The sequence below is a fragment of the Solanum verrucosum genome, unplaced genomic scaffold, assembly GCF_900185275.1.
Source record: "Solanum verrucosum unplaced genomic scaffold, falcon-dt-bn FXZP01000079.1, whole genome shotgun sequence".
NCBI classification, from domain to species: Eukaryota; Viridiplantae; Streptophyta; class Magnoliopsida; order Solanales; family Solanaceae; genus Solanum; species Solanum verrucosum.
In genome coordinates this window covers 3,913,748-3,932,479 of record NW_026020368.1, presented here as the reverse complement: position 1 = coordinate 3,932,479, position 18,732 = coordinate 3,913,748, and the positions used below count along the sequence as shown (strand labels likewise).

General features: G+C 36.1%; 3 protein-coding genes across 3 annotated transcripts; 2 read left to right on the top strand and 1 right to left on the bottom strand.

The window, feature by feature from the left end:
• The first annotated feature begins 458 nt into the window (after positions 1-458).
• LOC125838117 (uncharacterized) lies at positions 459-9,001 on the top strand. Its single transcript, XM_049517171.1, has 6 exons — positions 459-1,008; positions 5,607-5,766; positions 7,512-7,688; positions 7,794-7,877; positions 8,206-8,287; positions 8,395-9,001. The coding sequence occupies exons 1-6, from the start codon at positions 569-571 to the stop codon at positions 8,835-8,837; spliced, it is 1,386 nt and encodes a 461-aa protein (XP_049373128.1). The 5' UTR covers positions 459-568; the 3' UTR covers positions 8,838-9,001.
• Positions 9,002-9,709: 708 nt separating this feature from the next.
• Positions 9,710-11,611, bottom strand: LOC125838176 (uncharacterized). The gene has a single exon (XM_049517249.1). The coding sequence runs from the start codon at positions 11,594-11,596 to the stop codon at positions 10,061-10,063; it is 1,536 nt and encodes a 511-aa protein (XP_049373206.1). The 5' UTR covers positions 11,597-11,611; the 3' UTR covers positions 9,710-10,060.
• Positions 11,612-14,971: 3,360 nt separating this feature from the next.
• On the top strand, positions 14,972-15,514 carry LOC125838023 (secreted RxLR effector protein 161-like). The gene has a single exon (XM_049517075.1). It carries the CDS (start codon positions 14,972-14,974, stop codon positions 15,512-15,514), a length of 543 nt encoding a protein of 180 aa, XP_049373032.1.
• Positions 15,515-18,732: the final 3,218 nt, after the last annotated feature.

Sequence of the window (18,732 nt, the reverse complement as noted above, 5' to 3'; positions counted from 1 at the left end):
GTTTAAGAAAAAAAAAGGAAGACTTTTAAAACTTGTGGTCCAAAATGAATGATAGAAATTTATGTGACTGTAAATCATTTCATTAAGGATAAAATAGACATTTTATAGTTAAATTGTTACTTAATATAAAAATGTGTGTTTTTTTTTTTACTGACTAAAAAAGAAAATAAGTCACATAAATTAGGACATAGAGAGTAATTATTTTGCTTTTATGAGATTTTTTGCTTAATTTCTGTTATTTTTTAATATGTTTTTATCTGTGTAGTTGTTAGGTTAAATATTGCATGTGTTTTTCCCGAAGCTTCGGCGTAATCGCACGCGCTATTATCCAGTTTATCTGAGAGTTCAGATCTTGCCACGTGTATTTCCGTACAGTACAAATAGTATCGGTTTCTATATTCTCCCTCTTTTTAATTTTTGTTTTGTTGCTTTCTTCTTCTTCTTCCTCTTGTACAAAATTTAGCTCTTCAATCTGCAAAAATCTATGTAGATTCACTCCAATGCAATCTCCAACTACCTCTTCAATTCTGTAAGAAACAAATTCTTGTTCAAATTTATAGTATCAAAAATGGAGGTGGAGAGGTGGGTTGGGTTTGTTGAATTGATAAACAGGCCAGCTATAATGGAAACATTCGTCGACATTTTGGTTTGCGTTGTACCGATTTGGGTTGCCATCATGATCGGATTGTTGATCGGCTGGTCTTGGCGACCTCGTTGGACCGGCCTTGTATTTTTAGGACTCCGGTCTAAAATCAACCGCTTTGTTTGGACCGTTCCTCCCGGGTTTGGTGCTCGCCGACTCTGGTTAGCCTTTACTGCTCTTTCGGCCTTCTCGGTTGGTAGGAAACTCTGGTTTAATTTCCAGGGGAGTACACGTAAGCCTTCGGCGCCGGCGGCAGCGGATTCGGGTTCTGTGTCGGCGGATGAATTTGGATCGTCTTCAGTGGTTTCGGGTCCGGGTCTGGGTTCGGTTTCTTTTGCGCAAAGGAACGATGATTCCATAATCAGGTATGTTGTTAACTTGATCTCATTTTCTAACATATGCATGTTTTTATTTCTAGGGTTTCGATTTGAGTTGGATGTAAATGTGTTTTCGTGCAAAACGCTAGGAATTTTAGGGATACTTGCATATCTGATATTGAAACTAAGATTGATTGCTATATTTTGTTTTATTCGTTATAAATGAAGGCAAACAAACTTGTTTATTGTGCTTTTCTTTTTTCTGTGAAATTTCGGCTTCATTTATTGACTACAAGTTTACTGTTTCAATGCTCTTTGAACGGTCTATGCTGTTGCTTGTAAAGTAATTGGATTCGACCAGCTATAGTTTTTCCTATTTAATGGGAATAGTAGGTCATCGGTTAGTGTGCATTTACACTTGGGAGTAGATGGAAAAAGTTCTCTAGTACAGAATCAAATCTGGGGATCGGTTATGGTGTGTCTATGTTTGCTGTTGAAGAAGAACACAAAGGCCCAATGAAGTTTCTGCATTGTATTTGATCTGATCATAGCTGATTACAGTGCTTTACAACACTTTATAATCTGCCTGTACATTGTACTGCAAGTGTTTCTGGGCCACCTACGTGCAGTTACTATATTAGGATGATTGAAAGAAAGCAATGTATTTTTAAAAAAATGAACTTGAATTTGAAGAAAGTGCAGTGCAGTGCTTTGAATTTGAACTTTGAAAGTTGTGAAAGTTGTATCTTATGTATTTTATTTCAAAGTGTGATGGATATTTTGGTATGTCACAAACTTGAATGCAGGTCACATAAGTTGGTATAGACAACACGTATGGTATTGTTGGTCAAAGGTGGATATTGTTTTGTAGTTACCGTTTCATAAAAAAATTCTGCTTAATCTGATTCTTCTTGCTTCTGAGCTTTAATTTTGACACGCAATAATGCAAATGATACAATCATCAGACTTCCATGAAAAAAACAATACAATCATCAGACTGAAGGTAATTCTAATTTCTAAACTCTCCCTAGAAAGGAGCTTAGTTTCATTCAACTATATGTAGTTTTTATCTGTAAGATCAGGATCTGTGCTCGGCTTTTTTATTGTTTAGGGGGTGTTTGGAAACTTTGGATTGGCTTTTTTTAAGTAGCTGATAAGCTAAAAGTCATAAGTTGGTCATACCCAATTTTTGGCTTATGGCTTATTTTTGTACTTTTTTGGCCTAAGAGTAAGTGCTTAAAAACACTTTTTTGTCTTTCCCAAACACCTCCAAAAACAAAGAAGAGCTTAAAAGCCAAAAGATACTTAAAATAAGCCAATTCAAACATCCTCTTTGAATGAAATGGCGGTGTTCAGAAAATGAGGATCAAATCATCTAATTTTCAGTGTGAATTCAGCGTTAATTCCTTTTTTTTGGTTGTAAAGTTTATGAATTGAAATTATTATTCTTTCACTTCATTTGCTTTGCCCTAATCAAATGCCCTAGCAGTATTACTATTGAAGTTGGTTGTTCAAATAAAGTTCCTGAGTTTAGTTGTCATAAAACTGCAGAAGATTTATATCAACTCATGTGAGAATATTCATTAAGGGGCTTTATGATATTGAGACTTCACCCGTTAAGGAATGGCTTATGTGAGACTGACAATTTATGAAGGAGCTTTAGAATAATGGGAGTTCACACCTTCTTAAGGAATGAGCACCTGCAAACTCAATAGTTCCTATTCTATAGATCTTTGTGCTATACTTATACTGCTAGTAGCACTTTGAGTCTTTGTTTTCCTTAAATCATTTGAACATTCCAGGTCAAATGGATCTAAGAGAATTTTTGAATGCTTATTCATTAGGGTATTGGTTTTGAAAGGTCTTTAGAGACCAAAGGTTGTGAGCCTTATAAATTATTGAACTACCCATATGTAAAACCCTGCAATCTCACGTGTAAACCTGTGCCATCTTTATTTATCGACAAAAAATGAAAACAAACTCATCTCATCTGTGCCGTGAATAAAGCGTTTGCGTGGAAATGCCACCGAGGTCCATATTTGCAATTTGTGATGATGCTGGGAGTTGTGGTATTAATGTGACAAAAATAATTACCTTCTAATCCACATTGAGTCACTACCTTCCAACTGATGCACAAGTGCTTGCTGATTGTTAAATAAGTTTGGTCTGCGACTTGTGTTCACTTCTGTGGTTGAATTGGGTAATAACAAGTCAAGCTCATACACATACTTATAATGCCCAACCCCCACCCCACCCCACCCAAAATAAAGGTTACAAGTTCACGAGTGAAATTAAGTGCATTGTTCTGTACAGCTATTATTGTATCAGATGTAATGTACTGTAGTTATGACAAAGTGGTATATGTGGATGCTTATTTTAACCCAGATTCATTTACCACTTTTTTCCACCTCTTGATATTGGAAGCCGATTTACTATTTGAGGGGTTAGAAAAGAGTATTTGCTTTGCCAAATGGGATTGCTTCAGGAGCAAGAGCACTTCGCCATTAACCAGGAGGCTTGGAAATTTTGAGTCACCAAGGGAGAAATATGGAAAGGACAGTGGTTGATTTCTGGGCGTGGGTGTTTGTGGGGTGGAGTTTACCATACTAGAAAGTAGTAAAAGAGAAGGAATAAGCCACTAAATTTCTGTTTCTTATGTAGTTAGAATTTCTTTACCTCTATGAGTTTTATATATTGTAATTCTGATAATACAAAATTGCTAGTTTTATTAGACTTTCTCTTTCATCAAATTGTATAAACTGTGATTGTTCAAACATCTTTGGTTCCTTTTATCTACTTATTTATGTTATACCAATCGTTTTTTTCCCTATTTTTGATCTTCTGCCGAGGGTTTAAAACAGACATTATGGATTTTCTCAAAGATACAAAGATCAGGCACCCAAGGGTGTGCCTTGTGGTCAATGAAGTGGGTTGGGAACCATGAGGTCTCACATTCAAATTCCAAAAATACTAGGTGATTTCTGTTCATCTGCCAAGCCTTGGTAGGCAGAGTTACCCAATACCTGTGTTGGTAGGAGGTATCCTATGAAACTAGTCAAGGTGCGCGCAAGCGGGTCTAGACACCATGGTTATGAAAAGAAGTCTAAAGATCCCACTAAACCTCGTTGCAGTTTTAAACAACTGTTTACCTTTCTGAAAAACTGAGTTGTTTACTTTTCGGTTGTCATATTTTTAGGAAATGATTTGCTTCATATTTTACAAACTCAAGACTTGGGGGCGGCACCTTTGCCTTCTGCTCGTGCTAATTGCGAGATGCATGTAAATTATGGCAGTGACTTATAGGGCCATTTGTTTGGGTAATCGGAAATTTGGGGGAGTACTTTGTGACTGAACTCTGATTCTTGATTCATGAGGGTGCAGCCCATATGATCCTTACAGGGGACTGTTCTGTGGCATGCTATTTGGATATTTATTCATCATGAAGCTATACACTAATGTCAGAAAAAATCCATAATTTTTAATTCCAGACGCAAGCACTATCATTACACTCATATCTCTGAGTTTCTAGATCTTAGCAATTCTCTTGCCTAGTCCATGTGCATCTGCAATACTTTTTCTATTTACTCCTGGAAAGATGCCCAGAACCGACAATCATGATTTCTTCAATAATTATCCGTTTCTAGTCAATCTCTCTGCCTTATCCCTCTCCCTCAATATCCTCAACCAGTCAGTCTGCTTTCTTATTCACCGGATACTGGGTCCAAAGAAGCATTACCTTCATCAGATGAGATTTTGTTTTGATCTGTGCTATCGTCTTTCCATTAATTGAATGCATACCTACTTCTTCACAGATTTCTTACTAATCTTGTTAACACATCCTGAGGAAGTTTAGAGTTGGAGACTCGTGATTGTGCACAAACTTTTCCTGATATGTTCTGGTATGAAGATTAGGAATCACGTGTTGGTGTGGCTGTCAGGGTTTTGGTTCAGCGGAAAGACACAGCACATTATGTGTGGGTTGGGCATACTTTATGAGTTTGAACCCTGCCACCAGCAGCTGAAGCTTGCTATTTAAGTGGGAGCAGGGAGGAGGGGTGGTGCCCATACTCCCCCCGAGTTTCAAACTTGAGTGCCAACTGCGATTGGATCAGTTAACTTGCAGAGGATTTCTCAGTTACAAATAAATTACATTTTGTCTGTAGCATATTTTGCTTTCCTTTGTTGTTTGATGCAATAAGTAGTTTCCTGGAATTGAATTAATCTGGGAAGAAATCGTAATTGACAACTGCCATTGTTCAATGTTTACGAGAAATGGAGCTGTTCAAATTTACCAGTAGTTCAGTATAATTTCGTGATGCATTAAATACAGTCTTTATCTGCAAATCATGGTTCTGAAGTATATACGGAATTTAAAAGTTTGTCTTCTGCATTGAATTGGCCTTTTTTCTGTAGTATTGAACAAGATATGAAAGAGTATTTGTGTTATTACAGTTCTAGGGAAGAAGTTGGTTGATTTAAACAAGAATTATATAAACCTAATTAACTGTCTCCTTAGAAATTGTGTTGAGTGTTGAATGATCAACTCTATATAGAGCTTTCTTTACTGGCACATTTTTCACCCCTTTAGATTATTTTTGTCCCTTCATATGTTTAGAGACATGACAGCATCTACTCCATTCCTGCAGGCATATTACTGGATCGGAAAATGAGGACATTGTGACAGAGAGAGATCTGGAACACTTTCTACATCTACTAGATGGAAAGGATGGAGAGATGGCATGGCAAACCATGATGGACCGCTCTACTTCAAACTTCACATACCAAGCTTGGCGGCATGAACCCGAGGTCAAGTTTACCTAAATTGTGATATGGTTTTTCTTCAGCATTTCTGGTTTTAGAACCATTTTTCTTGAGAATTGCTTGATCCTAACTTCTACATTCATCACAAAACTTCATAAGCTGAAAGGCTGAGAGGGTGTCGGCTAAGCTTATAAGCTGTTTAGATTGACTTAGAAGCATTTTTGGGCTGATCTATGCGTTTGTTAAATATTATAAGTATTCTAAGCCAAAATCAACCAAAAATCATAGGTTGATCATCCCTAACTTGTGATTTTTCAGCTTATGAGCACTGTTAGCTTGGCCAGATTTACCATTTCATCCTTGAGTATTTTTCTAATTTCCAAAATACCTTTCCTAAACAAAACCCTAACTTTCTCTTCACTTAGTATATCTCGTTCACCATTTTCTTGAAAAGAATAGCTCTAAAAAATTTAAATTTTTTGAAAAATTTGTAAGGTTATTTGTTCATTTTAGCAAAAGAACAGCTTATCAACATATTTTTTTACCAGATACATCAACTACTTATCATCAATTTCATCACTCCTATCCAAACACGCTACTGTCTTTTTATAAAGTCAACTGTGTATTTATTAAGTCAGTTTCAGCATTTAAAGTTTGTTAATGGTTACAATCAGCTTAACCCAAATGGGTTCTAAGATTGATTAGGATTCCTCAGAAACTACTATCTCCTTTTTGACCCGTAACGGAACTGGTATTTGGAAGCTTTAAGTCCAGCTTTAATAATGTCACAACTTAAGAATTTCCGTAGCACAACATAATCTGCCTGAAGCTATTTATATGTTTGATACTTTAATATGACGTGTCTAAGCCATGTTCTTTAAGCAGCTCAATTTCCATTTGATGTCTTGATGTTCCAAATGATCCAAAGGCTCAATTTCCATTTAGGTTCAGGTTGCTTAGGTAAGGTTTCTTGTTTTTGGGGCAAACTGTAGAACCCGTCTGCTGATAATTTAGTAGATGACATGATATCAATTTGCCTTTTTCATATAACTTATAAAAGCATGAATACGTAATAAAACTTCTCTTGTTTCATAGAACTGATTGGTTTCTGGTGACAGACTCGCTGCTCTTAAGCAATGAGTCCCTTGCGGACACAACTTTAGATTCTCATTTTAGCAACCTCAGAATATATCCATTTTTGCTTGCTGGATATGTCTTCAGTATTTTTTGCCAAATATAAGGAGGTGGGGGGGTTGACATGTTTTAGGGATATGGGAAACACTTCATATTATTATTTTGACATGGGAAAATAACGTCATAGACCTAGCTTGAGGAGACATGTGTCTCTGCTTAAATTGCTCCGTGATTTTGATGTTTTTGTTGGTTGTATAACTGTATGGCTACATATTTGATTGATTTATTCCTTTTGCTACTTTCAAATCCTCATATGGATTTGAACTATTACAGTTACATACTGGAAAAATACGTAAGTTGGAAAAAGAGTTCTATTTTTTCATTTGCTGTGATCCTCTGCGAACCAGATCATTTTTATGCTCTTTAGCTAGATACGAATATCCGATGTTGAACTTACTGGAGTAAGTATAAACCATTCTCTTCTTTGAATCTTTTTAATCTGTAATTCTCAAGCCATAATTGCTGGTGTATTGCATGATTTGCAAGGTGACTTTGCCTATGACCAAAGGCTCTTTATCCATACGATTAATTTAAATTTTCTTTGAAAGTTCTCTGTTCTCTCTTAGTGATTTTAAAAGAACCATTCTATTTGTCAGATGGGCCCAACAATCTACCGAACCAAAACTGTTTTTGAAGATGCAACTCCTGATTTAGTCAGAGATTTCTTCTGGGATGATGAGTTTAGGCCGAAATGGGACCCAATGCTTGGTTATTTCAAGATATTGCAGGAATGGCCACATACAGGATCTATGATTATCCACTGGATTAAAAAGGTGTGTTCACTCATCGAAGCTATCTTAGTGTTTTTGTGAGAAACTCCTTACGATGCATTTCTTCCATTAGGTTCTGCCTGACATAATATATTTTTGTTGCTACAGTTCCCGTTCTTCTGCAGTGATCGTGAATATATAATCGGTAGAAGGATATGGGAATCTGGGAAAACATATTACTGTGTAACAAAGGTGAGCTATAGAGGACCACATGTGAATTTGATTGTTGTCTGAATGCTTCAAAAACAAGTTTTAAATGACTGCTCTGTCTATACAGTGATTTTTATTAGTGCTTCCACCTGACATTTTTCAGACCTTTATGACCTGTGAAGTTGCTGTGTCTAAAACCTTTAATTAGATTCCATGAAGTTCATAAATTAACTTATTTGTACTGGGACTAAGTTATCCTATATTACATCTTTGTCATGATGGCTTGTTAGTTGGGTTATGACAACTATATATTTTTCTCAAACCATGTAGCCACGCATCATATTCACATCTTTAACATGATCTTCCACAGAGTGTACCATACCCATCTCTGCAAAGACGTGATAAGCCTAGGCGTGTGGACCTGTACTTTTCAAGCTGGATTGTTAAGCCGGGTAGGTAGCGCCATCACCCACGGATGTTTAAAGGGACTAACTTTGCAAATTTCCTGTTGCGTGTTGCATAAGTTGATTTACTCATTGTACTCGTGAAATGGTTGCAGTGGAATCAAAGAAGGGAGATGGACAGCTATCTGCATGTGAAGTCACGCTTCTTCACTATGAAGATATGGGCATCCCTAAAGATGTTGCTAAATTGGGAGTTCGTCATGGAATGTGGGGAACAGTCAAGAAGTTGCACAACGGCTTCAGAGCATACCAGAATGCAAGAAAATCAGAGGCAGCAGTTTCTAGATGTGCTATGATGGCTCGGATCACTACAAAGATCTCGCTTGATGAAAGTGTTGATGCTTTGGAGCAAGTTTCTGCTGAAGAAGATAGAGCTGTGGAAATTCAAGGCCAAAGAGGAGATGGTGGGATTGACTGGAAATGGGTGGCTATAGGAACAGTCGCTGTAGTTTGTGGCCTTCGTTCAGGTATGATAGGAAAAGCTGTGCTATTTGGAGCAGGGCAAAGGATTGCTCGCAGAGGCAGAAATGCTCAGTGAGGATTGTAGCAATTCTACCTTATTATTGTATGTATGCATGCATTATTCTTTATTGGTTTTAACATTAAAGCCTACAACCATCAGCGTGGAGAAAATAATTACTCCATGTACTCTTGACATAAAAAAAAAGAAAAAAGAGACCGTTCCTTTACACGGATCGACAACACAGTGTTAATGGTTCTTCTGACTTTATTATTTTATTAGGTTGAAGAATGGCTGCCGCTTAGAACAGAGTTGGTGCTTGGTTCAGTTTGAGTCGTTTTTTTTTTCTTTTCTTTCAATATATACAGTCGCTCAACCAACATATTAGTTTGCACTAATTCAATTAAATGTTATATGAAGTTTGAAAAATAATAAGTCAATAGCCGTAGGACGCATGACAATCTTGTCTTTGTATGCAACAAATGAAAATGGCCACCAACCATCCTTACATCCATCCACTGTGGGATACATTTTTGCAAAGCATAGACCCTTACTGAATAGGGCAACTCAAAAGAGGAGAACAAGGGTTCTTCTCACAACTAACCAAGAGATTTTAGTGGAATTGCCACATTTGAAATTGAGCACAGTTTTGGAAAGAAATAACGCACTTATATCGAAAGAAGACTTGGGAAACATGAACGAACGAAATAAAAAAGATATAGTAACATTAGCAACAAGAAGAACATCAATACACAAGTAAAACACACACGCATAAGGGAGGTGAAGCTTTAAAACATAATACACAAGTAAAATGATCAAAAAGACTTTAAAATAAATAATTGAGTCATTACACGCCATAAAAGTAAACAAAAATTGTATGATGGCAGTTCTTCCAAAATGGCTTGTCGTCTGGTATTCTAACTGAACTTTTAAAAATTCAAAATGCATTCTTCTATTGAGAAGCAGTGGTCTTCACATAGACTCAGGAAAAGACGATTGTCACTGTTCGCATTCTTCTGAATATAACAGGAAGAAACATGTATGAGCACTATCACACCTACAGGACTCTGGACCTAATTACTCCAAGCAAAGCCGATTCCTTGCGCTTTACAAAGGATTAACTAACCACAAAAGCCGGAAATCATAGTAATAAAACAGTAATACTGTAGAAACGGGCAAGGGGTGCAGCAGCAGGGAAATGCTACAGAAAAGGGCAAAAGGTGCAGCAGCAGGTCTCACCTATGAAATTCATCTAAGATTTTTAGTATCCAATAAAGCAAGCACATGTCCGAGCACTGGACTCATTCCCTCATGCTATCATTGTCATCTTCCGCCTCACTTAAATCAAGATCAGCTAACAATTCTTCCAATGGGACAGAAGGAGCATCATCGCCATCAGTCACAGATGCCATTTCTGATGGCTGATACTCCTTGTTACGATAAAGAGATATGTTGAACCTCAAATCTGGATTCTCCTCTAAATCTCTTAAGAATTGTTCATACTCAGAGTTCATCTTCTCTTCATGATCTCTACCCTTAACATTGTCATCAATCTCCATATTGAGAGATTTCAGCTTCCATGAACGAGGCTTCCCACGCTTCTTCTGCCATTTCTCTTCATAGCTCTTCTTAACCAGTATTACATCTGGGAGAACAAAGCCTTTATACTTATCAAGCTCACTATCATTACTATTAGTAGCATATAAGTCATACCCAAGTGCATAATCCCCAGGATTTAGAAGATGCCCCAGATGTGTTCGTACGTTGAAAATTGTGTCATTCTTTCCAAAATCAGATATACGAGCTACTTGGGCATCTGCCAATGCGTACTTAGATCCACCAATATTGACCTCAGAAGAAACAGCCTCAACATCTAGAACAATATATTCCACAAGCAGCCTACTAGAAAGTAGTGACTTAAAAGACGCCCTCCAGTATTGTTCCGCATCCAGAAAACAGTTCCTGAGAGTAAATGGGTCAAGTAAAGCAATGTGGTTACTCACCTTGGTGCAAATCACAAGTGGCCCTAGATTCCCCAAACTATTTGAAACTTTTGGCGGAAGACAAATCAAGTCCTCACGACAAACTGGGGAAATTTCAACTGAAAAAGTATACTTATAGTGGTAATTGTTGCTCTTGATATCATGAGATACTAGTTGTTTGTCATTACGGCTCCGACTGGGAACAACTTTTCCTATGAACTCCACAAATTTTACAGCATGACTCCGATTAGAGAAAAACATATCAATTCCTTGATCCATTTGCTTAATCATTATAGCACGAGAAGCAGCATCATGCTTAAGAATAAGCTGTTCCAAATAGAAGAAAGTTCGCCTGTGAGTAACGTGCTGCCTTAGTTGTACTGCAGCCACCCACTGATCAGGATTCGCCTGAACCCTCGTACAAGCTTCACACATTTGGTCTTGGATAACAAACTCAACTGTGTAGGCCTGCTCAAGGATAGCTCCGTGAAGAACCTCTTTCTGAACCTTCAACTTGACTTTGATTCTCTTGGAGTGAGGTTCAGTCCAAATGAACTCTGCCTGCACTAAACGGACTTTATTCAAATTCTTCAATCTCTTCACACAGAATGTCAATAGCTCCTTTGATTCTAATTGGGCTTTAATCCAAGTCCTTGGAGGTTGCAAATAGCTATCACATTCAGGGCAATGGCATATGATAACATGCTTCTGGAGACCTTCTGTTATGTCAATTTCAGACCTCAAGCAGTTGGCACACATATTGGCAGCATTTGGTTGCATACTTATACCACATTTGCAGCATAAAACATTTCCAATTGTATGATGCACGGTAAACATGCCTGTGTCTTGTGCCATGGCTGGTAAGAGACAGAAAAGGACAAAAAAGATAATGAAACGATGCACAAACAATTTAAGGTTTACCAAAATCAAACAAAAAATAACAATTTTAAGTTACAAAACCACCTAAAAAGTCTACAGGCTCCAGATTAGCATAGTCGAGAACAAAATTTAGTTCCAGTAATCTCAATGATAAGTGAAAAAGAAACATAAAGGTGCAATCCTTTCTAAAGCCATGACAAGAGATTTCTATTTTTCAGTTAACCTTTAGTTCAAGGAAAGAAGAAGCACAAATAAGTGCAACTCTTGAACAGAATTGATTTTAAAACTTCAAACTTCACCTAAATTTTAGATTCCCCATTAACAATTTCTTCTAGACAACAGCTTCAATAAAACCATGCACAGGATTTAACTTAATGCTCTCCTTAAGAGCAACATGGAATATACATACAAGTTGAAAAATTCATGGCTCCTAAAAGCAGAAACAGAATTTATGGCATCAAATCACTAATGGAGAAATATTTATTTAACCTAAAGATAAAAACTTCAACACAATGATGAAACTTACCTGAACAAAGACAGACGAGCAGCAGCGGCAGCGATAGACGGACGAGTTGCAACGGCGGCAGCGACAGTAGGGGAGTTAAATGTAGAACCCTAAAATTAGGCCCAAACAATAAAGAGTGAAACTCAAAGCTTCAGTGATAAGTTGATGACGGCTGAAAAGGACAAATTATGTAATTAACCCGATTATTAAATAAAAACGGAAAAAGGCCAAGAATACCCTAATCTATTAGAAATAATAACTCAAAAATATCCCTTTTATTTTTACTTTTTTAATCTAAAAATACTCTTTTATTAAAAATATCCATCTTTTGATCTAAAAATGCTCTCAATCCATTTTTATTGAATTGAATTTTTTTATTTGTTCTAAAAAGACTATTTTTTTATTTATTCAAATTTTTAAGATTAGTTCATCTCAAAATATTTAAATCTAACGTAAAATAAAATAAATAATTTATTGTATATTCTCTAATATGACGACATTAGGAATGCTTTTAATGTCAGTGAATTTTTATTTTATTTTTAAATTCAATTATTAAAAATTAGTATTACATGTGACCATAATTATTTGTAGGATGATATTAAAAGTACAGTATTTTTCCTAATTTCCAAGTTTCTACCCGTCTTTTTAATTAATAAATTTTTTCATTATTTTGTACAATATAAATTTATAAATATCATTTTTAAAATTTCAAATTTTTTTTTATTAAATATAATTAGTACGTAAATGATTGAAGTTAGATTAATTTTTCTATTGTTAACAAGAAGCAACAACATAGTAGCCGGGATAATAAACTAATTTTTCTATTCAACAACCATTAATTCTTTTTGTTAAAATTTATTCATATCAAATAATTTATAATTGTCATATGTTATTTATGAAAAAATAAATCAAAAAAAAGTATTAACTACTGATATAATTAAATTTTAACATGATGATTTGAATATAATATAAAAAATCAATTCAAATAAACTAAAAAATTATTTCACAAATTAAAACAAACAATAATAATGTATAAAAAGTAAAATAAAGAATTTATTGTGTAAAGATGAAGAATAAGAATTTTATTGTATTCTTTTAAGTAAGAATTTTATTTTTCATTTTACACAATAAATTATTTATTTAGACTTAAATATTATGACATGAACTCATCTTAAGAATTTGAAGAAATAAAAAATTGTCTTTTAAAACAATAAAAGATGTACATTTGGTCCTTTACTCTAAAACTAACATATTTATTGAAAAAGTGTGTGTTAATCTAATCATGAATTGTATGTGGCTAACATAATTCATTATTGTTGTCTTCGTTGTTAGCTCCAGCAAAAGAATTCCACAAAATTTTACACCATTATCTCTACTTTTCCAACAAAATTTACTATTTTCTCTTCTCTAAAATATTATTCCACTTACATAATATCCTTTTCTATTTTAAGTAAGAGAGAATAATAAATTTTGTTAGAGAAAGTAGAGACAATGGTATTAGATTTCATGGAATTCTTTGTTTGAAACTAACAAAGAAGACAATAATGATGTATTTTGCTAGCCACGTGAGGTCCACAGTTAAGTTTAACACTTTTTATTTTGATAAATCTGTTAGGTTTAGAATAAAGGACCAAAATGAATACATTCTGTTATATATTAAGGATCATTTTAATTAAGTTAAATATATTAAGAATCAAAATAAACACATTTGTCATATATTAAAGATCATTCCGATTAAATAAAATATATTAACGATCAAAATAAAGTATTGCAAATACATCAAGGACTATTTTGATCATGTTAAAGCCTCTATGTTTTGAAGAATGGCAAAGTAAATAGAACAGGTCGTGCATACGTGATACAAAAGTATTCTGTCAAAAACGTATAGCAGTAGAAACGTATAGCAGTACGTATAGCAGTAGAAATTCAAGGTTAAGGAAGTTGTCTTAATCAATAAGGAAAACTACTATGTGTAAGGTTTCTGTGAAAGAGGTTGAGTACAAATAGGAGTCCAAGTTGAGGTCAGGGATAAAAAACCACTGTGCTTTTAATGCATTCCTATCCATGATGGAACCAAAGAAGATCAGTGAAGCTCTCTAAGATGCAGATTGGATTATGGCTATGGAAGAAGAACTAAATCAGTTTGAAAGGAGTAAAGTTTGGCATCTGGTGCCGAAACCAACAAATAGAACCATAATTGGTACAAAGTGGGTGTTTCGAAACAAGTTAGATGAACATGGTACAATAATAAGAAACAAAGCCAGGCTAGTAGTCCAAGGGTACAATCAAGAAGAAGGGATAGATTATGATGAAACATTCGCACCTGTGGCCAGGTTAGAGGCAATCAGATTACTCATTGCATTTGCATCACACATGGAGTTCACTTTGTATCAAATGGATGTAAAAAGTGCATTTCTTAATGGTTTACTAAGGGAAGAAGTATTTGTCAAACAACCTCCTGGTTTTGAAAACAATGACTATCCTGACTATGTCTATAAACTTGATAAGGCTCTTTATGGGTTAAAACAAGCTCCAAGGGCATAGTATGATAGGCTGTCAAGGTTTCTCTTAAGTCATGGCTATTTAAGAGGGAAAATTGATGACACCCTTTTCTCAGAAACAAAGGAAAGGACCTACTAATAGTACAGGTGTATGTAGACGACATCATCTTTGGAGCCACAAACAAGACTCTCACAAACGAATTTGCCAACCTTATGAGCAACGAGTTTGAGATGAGTATGATTGGCGAATTGAACTACTTCCTAGGGCTCCAAATAAAGCAAACACAATCAGGTACCTTTATTCATCAGCAAAAGTATGCCAAAGAACTACTCAAAAGGTTTAACATGGAAGATGCTAAACAAATTGATACCACAATAGCTACAGCTACAAAATTAGACTTAGAAGGAACAGGTTCTGCTGTGGAACAAAAACTGTATAGAGGCATGATTGGGTCTCTCTTGTACCTTACAGCCAACAGACCAAATATTGTGTTCAGTGTGGGATTATGTGCTCGATTTCAAACTAGTCCCAAAGAATCTCATCTCCAAGCTGTTAAAAGAATTCTCAGATACTTAAAAGGAACCACTGATTTGGGACTATGGTATCCAAAGAGAAGTAACTTCGAATTGGTAGGGTATGCCGATGTAGATTATGTTGGTTACCTTGCAGACAGAAAAAGTACTACAAGTATGGCTCACTTTCTTGGTTCATGTTTAATCTCTTGGGGATCAAATAAACAAAACTCTGTTGCATTATCCACCGCAGAAGCTGAGTATGTGGCAGCAGCTTCGTGTTGTGCTCAATTATTGTGGATTAAACAACAGCTTAGGGACTTTGGGCTTCATGTTGAGTGTGTCCCAATTTTTTGTGTAATACAAGCGCAATAAACATTGCAAAGAATCCTGTCCAACATAAGAGAACAAAACATATAGACATCCGTCATCACTTCCTAAGGGACAATGTAGAAAATGGGCAAATTTCAATGAATTTCTGTGCCACTGAACAACAAATTGCAGACATTTTTACAAAAACATTAGCAAGGGAACACTTTGAAAGGAACAGGTTGGAATTAGGAATGATGAAGATCACCTGAGTATCTCTGCTCACGAACGTCAACTATGGCACTTAATTAGAAAAGGGGCAAATGCTAACAGGTTTTAATATTCATAACGAACTGTAACTAACGAATTCATCATTCTCAGGTAATTAGGAACTCAAGGACTTGGACTTCAAAAATTCATCATCCTACACTAAAAGGTATGTCTACTATACTTATTTAAGTAAGACCAAATTATTAAGACTTGTGCACTGGTACTCGTTCCCGCATTAAATACCAGTCAGCAGGATTTTTTTAAACCGCCAAAATAAAAATCAATCTGACTCCTCCATCAAATCAACCTGTTCCTCTTCTCCAAAAACCCTTCCACTTCCCTGTAATCATTCTCAAACCTTCTTTATTTTTTACTCTCCATCGAAAACCCATTTTCCTTCATTAGTCTCTTCCCTATATTCATCAAACCCTATTTTCAAAACCATGGCATCCTCCTCAAATCTAAACCTTGCCCTTATTCCCTTTGAAAATCCAGAAAACCTCTTTGAACTACCTGCTGTCCTGTTCATTGACCCTTGCGGAATAACTCATCTTACATATCCTCTTATGGAAGAAGCATTAATTCAGGGGGAAAGAAGAAACCCGAGTTTGGGGTCTGATTTAGGAGATGAAATGATAACACTTAGTGAGGGGGAACAAACATTCTCAAAGGAACAAGCATATTCTTCTTGTGACGCCGACGATGATATTCCATTGGTCCAGCTGGTTTCTAAAAGGCTTCGTTCACGACTGCGTCAAAACTCTTGTCGACCCATTGCTATGATTCTACCAAATGCTCATGCAAGTCGTATTTCTAACCCATCAGTGAGGGCTCCGGTTCGAGTGACTCGATCTGTACAGCGTATTCGGGACGCCATGCTTCTTGATAAATCAACTAAGATTACTCGCCCGGTGCAAAGTAAGTTTGTTCTACCTTCTAATCCTATAGAGATTGATGATGATGACATTGAACCAAAGAAGAGTAGAAAACGAAAAAGAAATACATCTAAATCGAAAGAATCTAGTCCCAAAGAAATTGTTGAAATTGACTCTGCTAGGGTACAATCTTTTGGGACAAGAAGTGTGATTCGGGGTAGGGTAATTACTGGATTTGGGGGTGATGAGATGAGTGAATTACTGACACTTGTGCAAGCCCAAGGATGGACTGAACTACTTAGTCAAGGAACAGTTAGGCGTAGAATGGGTAGAGAGGAAACCAGGGAGTTCTACCTTAATGCGACAGGGTCTGATACGTCAATTTCAAGTACTGTTTGTGGTGTTTCATTCACTCTCAATGCTGAGATTTTATCCTCTATACTCGGGGTACCAAATAAGGGATGAGGTCACTACGTTAAGCGAAATTGGCCACCTCTGGAGGGTAACATCTCTGCTCTTGAAATATGTCACCGATTCTCAAATGATCCTACACTGACTGATTATACCAGAGTTGATAAAGGAGCTATGCTACCCTTGCATCGTTTGTTGTTTGATGTTGTGCATAAGATAGTACTACCTCGCAAGCAAAAAAGGACGGAGGCAAATTATTTGGATCTTACTCTTATGGAGTTGTTGCTATCTAAGATCCAAATTAACTTACCTGCCCTGATTCTCAGTCATATACATAGTTTATGTGTGTTTGATAAAAAGGAACGTGGACTGGCGTATGGGTTCTGGCTTGGTATGGTGTTTGAACATTTTTGTGTTCCTGTTAGGGAATGGCAGATTCAGACCATCAAGGATGTCTTAGGGGTTGTGAATCATGAAACTATACCTGCTACAGAGAGAGGGGCAAATGCACCTATGCAAAGGTTGAGAGCCTCGTTGACTGCTAAGACTGAGGAAATTAATGCACTAAAGGTTTCTCACTCTGCTGCATTAGATAAGTTGCACATTGATTATGGTCTGAAGCATGATCGATTAGCTGAGGAAAATTCAAGGCTTAAGGAGGAGCTTGCTCAGACTCAGGCTGCGTTGAATACTGAGAGATTATCTAATTCCGATCGTCTGAAGCACCTCTATGAATTGTTAACCAGAGACTTATCTTCCTCATCCTCTGCTTTACCACCATCTGTCTAAACATCCGCTTAGTGTGCTATGTCTTGTGTTTTGGGTTCTCACTTTCTGAAGTCTTTAGTAGACATTTCTATTTTTGTGGCTAATGGTTTTTGTTTCTGATCTGTGATGTAACTAATGACTCAGTTTGGTGTGTTTGTTTTTATAGCTTCTTGTGATGTTATTGCTTCTGGCTTGGATAAATCTTCATTTTCAGATTTTTGCCTAATGTCAAAAGGGGGAAGGGTCAACGTGCATGTGGTGATTACCCGTGCATATGGTGATTACCTGTTCGATGCAAGCGGAAAGAATTTGCCATAGTCAAAAAGGGGGAATTTGTTAAAGCCTCTATGTTTTGAAGAATGGCAAAGTAAATAGAACAGGTCGTGCATACGTGATACAAAAGTATTCTGTCAAAAACGTATAGCAGTAGAAACGTATAGCAATACGTATTCAAGGTTAAGGAAGTTGTCTTAATCAATAAGGAAAACTACTATGTGTAAGGTTTCTGTGAAAGAGGTTGAGTACAAATAGGAGTCCAAGTTGAGGTCAACAAGGCTTTGTAGCGGCAAAGACAAAGTTGAGTCGAATAAGGACTTGCTGGAATTCTGATCTATAAATAGAGGGTTATTTTCTTCAGAAAGATTGCGCACTTACATTGAGAGTAATATCAAAACACGATCAAAAGTTGAGAGAGTTTTGATTTTTATTTTTGGGAGTGCTGCGAGTTGAGAGAAAAATTGTACGATTGCAGTCAAGAGTTTTGATTACAATCAAGTGTTTGTAAGTAAGTTTCGTTTGACAAGTTGAATTACTTGAAGAACGTTTGAAGACTAAAACCTGGGGGTTTTGTCTTGGGTAGTTAGGAATTAGAGTTTATAATTCCTTAGGTTACATAGCTTTGTAATCGTTGTGTTATTTGAAGGTTTTTAAATAATATAAAGTCCTGAGCAAGTTGTTATA